Source organism: Dipteris shenzhenensis, chromosome 11, assembly GCF_047967505.1.
Source record: "Dipteris shenzhenensis isolate YYH24624 ecotype China chromosome 11, Dip_SZ_1.0, whole genome shotgun sequence".
In the NCBI taxonomy this organism is placed as follows: domain Eukaryota; kingdom Viridiplantae; phylum Streptophyta; class Polypodiopsida; order Gleicheniales; family Dipteridaceae; genus Dipteris; species Dipteris shenzhenensis.
The window spans coordinates 54,137,096-54,140,915 of NC_141606.1; the positions used below are offsets into that span (position 1 = coordinate 54,137,096).

Below are 3,820 nucleotides of genomic sequence, written 5' to 3' on the forward strand. Positions count from 1 at the left end.
ACCAAATGATGATTCAACTTGGGAGATGCCTAGCTAACCTTCATTAGCTATGACTCTTCTATGGGTCATGGGAGAACCCAGTGAGTGGATTGAGGAAATTCAAAAATAGTATTGAGTAACACATGATGATTAGTCACTAATTACGTTTTAGAGTGTCGAAATTAATGAATACTTTATCTTATTTTATCAATAATAAGGGAAAATTATGATGTTCTATAAATACTTTTTCATTTATGAGATGTATTTTACCCACGTACCAATTTAATGAGTTCTTTCCATAGAAATGAATTGATGACTAGTTGACGTGTATTATCACAATGGACAAAGATCATCTACTTCTTATTAGTTACACTCTTTTATAATAAATAAAATCATCAAAGCATGAAAGGCTCAACTTTGTCTAAGCTAACAGATTAATAAGTGCTAATCAATAGTTTAATTTCAAGCGTTTTGAAGTGTATTTGTTCAAAATAAAAGTCTATATTGTTCTTTTTTTTCACGCGCACCCACCTACTCACACACTCATGGTCCACAATGAGTGGCACGTCTATATTGTTGTTGTTTTTCACGCCCACCCACCTACTCACACACTCATGGTCCACTATGAGGGGTGCATCTACTCGAGACCTACATTGCTCAGGTGGGCAAACGACCTACCACCCAAGCTGTAGCTGCTCCTTTATTTTAAAAAGTTTTAAGGGAATGTGTGCTCGAGTGTTTTGTTGTACTATCCACAATTTTGTTGAAAATCGAAGGTCACTGATGTGACGGCCATCTGCTTTTGAGGTGGGGTGATGTGTGAGAAGAGGATTCAAGCACGAATATTTTTGCGGTTAAAGACTTCATCCACCCCCCCGGCCGCGCCCCCCCTCTCCCGTACCCCTCCGCCCCTTCTGCCCCCGCCCAAGCACAAGTCCAAAAACTGGCAAACCAATTGCAACCTCTAGTAGGGACAACTAAACAGAGTCCGCCCCAGTTGGACATGCGGCCGTGTTTGAATGTAGCCATAGAGGGTGGTTATGTTATGACTCATCATCATCATCATCAAAAACGCCAAGAGCAATCGAAGCATCAAAATTCGGAAGGATCCTCTGTTGTAGGCTCTATTTCTTTGTTCAATCGACCTTTGAGCTCCATTTTGATGGCTATGGTGTTGGATTCCCGAAGTTTGGTTCTCTGCACGTATGCCCATCTTGCCCCTCCTTCTCCCCCTCCCTTAACCATCCAATCCCGCCTTGCCTTGCCCAGATTCTCGGGCCTTCGACTTTCTCTCCCTTCCAAGCCAATTACTCCTCATCGTGCCTCTTCTCGCTTCCTCAGAAGAATCGCATGCGAGCAGCAGCAAGAGACTATTGCCCCAGGTATGCTTTTGCTTCCTTACACAATTCGTGTTTCAAAATGTGTTTACTCTTTCAGCGGTTTTCTCGCAACCGTGGACAGTTTCTTCAATCGCCCTCCTTCGATTCGTGAAACTGGGAACTAATCTTTTGCAACAAGCTGACATGGTTGGATGAAGACTTATGTTCGTAATGAAACGCGATCTTAATGACTGGAACATTACACGCTCCACTAGACCTGAAGGATCGTACTGCGCGTGTGCACAGAGCAGCGTAGATCCTGAATGGTAATGCTACTAAAGCCCCCGTCTCGATCGAATCAGGTTCCGACACGGATACTTTCTTCTTGTGTGCAGCAGGCGTAGTGACTGACAAGACTTGGAAGCAGCTCGTGTTGGAGAGCGACGTCCCTGTGCTTGTGGACTTTTGGGCACCTTGGTGTGGGCCATGCCGCATGATTGCTCCTTTGATCGACGAGCTTGCAAAACAATACGCGGGCAGGATCAGATGCCTCAAGCTAAATACCGATGAAAGTCCCAATACTGCAACTGAGTATGGGATTCGAAGCATTCCAACTGTCATGATATTTAAACAGGGAGAAAAGAAGGATACTGTAATCGGTGCTGTTCCCAAGGCTACTTTGACCTCGACCATTGAAAAATTTCTTGACAGATAGATAACGACTCTGGCAAGTTCACTGACCTTGTAGATGATGCACATTACATGGAGTTTTCGTCGCAACATACAATCAAGCTCGGAATGTGCTTCTTGTGGCCATTGTTCTGGAGTGCCCGCACATGAGCAGCAAATTCTATCGTAAGCTTATAGATTGAGGGAAACATTGGTCAATTTGCGATTTTTTTTCTGCTGATGCTTTAGGGTGTAGAAGACTGTCAGACAAATTCGTCGAAGCAACTAGTGACAATGTGTAACATGCATGGGAAGTGTTAATTTTCAACAACTGCTCAAAATTTGTGATTAGAAGCTGCTATTTTCATATTATTGGCATCTCTGGCTTGACAAGCTGTTAATTGGTCAAATTCAACATGCGACTCCTCAAGTATGCTGTCTACTGTGTCTAATTCCAATGAGTGTAAGGGTAACTGATGTGGACGGTGGGAAAACTGAGAATGTGGCAATTGGCTGTGCTTTCTGTTTAGGCTTGGAAGCTGTTAGTTCCACATGCGAATGAGTAAAGCTGATTGATTTGTTTACGCTTAGGTTGAGGTATTGAATAAAATTTGGCAGGAGTGCTTTGTCAATTACTTGTTGCATAACGCTCACTCGCTGAGAGTGGAATTAATTTTTTCACAGAGTGTGCGTGAGAATGTTTCTTAAGGCTGATGGTCGGGGGTGCATGCTGGAGAGTGATTCCAAGGATGGCAGTTGATTAGCTTTGCTTGTTCAAATGTACTGATGAGATCATAAGGGTTGCAGTGCTTACTGCTTTTGTTTGTTCTTATGTTGTTTCTTTGTTTCCATAACCTCTCTCTGTCTCTGTCCAAGTTCAGTAGTTTTCAGTGTTTTGTTGGTATACCTCTATGCATGTGATGACACCTAGAAGGGTGTTGATGGCCTCAGTAGGGATGTAACATATAGTCAGCACAAAGTTAATGTTCTGAAGCTTTTTGAGTGGATGGATCTAGTCAACGTGCAGGGGTGTTGATGGCCTCAGCAGGATGGTGATATCTAGTCGATGCCACCCGGCACAAAGTAAATGTTCTGAAGCTTTTTGAGTGGACTGGTGTAGTCAACAATTGCATTTATAACTGATGATGTGTAAATGTGTTTTATAATCAACGATGTGTAAATTTGGAAGGTAGCAATCTGTTTTTTGCTGGATTGACCTAGGGCATTGCAGAGGCAGATGTTTGTAGATGCCAGAAACTACTCTGATGTTGCAAGTGCATTCAAGGAATCTAGATAATGTGCTGCAACACGGCAGGATTTAAGTCAATGGCAGCCGTCATTATCTTTGATTCAGGTGTTCAAAGCGAATAAATCAGGCCTGGAGAAGGGAGATTTGACAGAATGGTGATGGGTGTGGGTCCTTAAATAGTGTGTCAAAGGATCATTTCTAGAAGGCTAAACAGAGGGTCCTGCTGGTGTGTATCTTAGAGGAGAAGCTTGAGGAGGGTCCACCAGTGATGTGAGAATGCAATTGGAGGTGGAGCAAATGGGCAAAACTCAAGATAAAAGACCTTGGTGTCAGGTATGGAGAACAGTGTGAAGTGCCCGACGTAGAACATGGATGTTTTGATGAAGATATTTGGGTTCTCAAGTTACTCAGTATATCTGGGGGTCATACATATCCCGTTGATCAGGGTGAGCATTTCTAAATGGTAGGCATTGGGGTAGCTTGCTTGAAAAGAACTTGTGTGCTGAAGGGATCCTTCTAGTGTCCATGCAAGACCGTTCACAGTTGTTTTATGTGGAATTTCGCAGAAATGATGCCTTTTTCGGTATGTTTTAGAGTATTATAT

General features: G+C 43.0%; 1 protein-coding gene across 2 annotated transcripts; it reads left to right on the forward strand.

The window, feature by feature from the left end:
- Positions 1-1,037: 1,037 nt before the first annotated feature.
- On the forward strand, positions 1,038-2,343 carry LOC147897180 (uncharacterized). Of its 2 annotated transcripts, none has more exons than XM_087381323.1 (2): positions 1,038-1,361; positions 1,697-2,343. In XM_087381323.1, the coding sequence occupies exons 1-2, from the start codon at positions 1,142-1,144 to the stop codon at positions 2,011-2,013; spliced, it is 537 nt and encodes a 178-aa protein (XP_087237449.1). In that variant the 5' UTR covers positions 1,038-1,141; the 3' UTR covers positions 2,014-2,343. The 2 variants fall into 2 exon arrangements, with proteins under 2 accessions (XP_087237449.1, XP_087237448.1); XM_087381322.1 differs by having other exon boundaries at positions 1,040-1,361; positions 1,694-2,342.
- The last annotated feature ends 1,477 nt before the right edge of the window (positions 2,344-3,820 follow it).

Bases quoted from the DNA above. Each gene is read 5' to 3' on its own strand.
- LOC147897180 (XM_087381322.1), top strand. From the start codon at position 1,142: ATGGCTATGGTGTTGGATTCCCGAAGTTTGGTTCTCTGCACGTATGCC. The intron at 1,362-1,693 runs GTATGCTTTTGC...TCTTGTGTGCAG, and splicing joins GCAAGAGACTATTGCCCCAG to CAGGCGTAGTGACTGACAAG.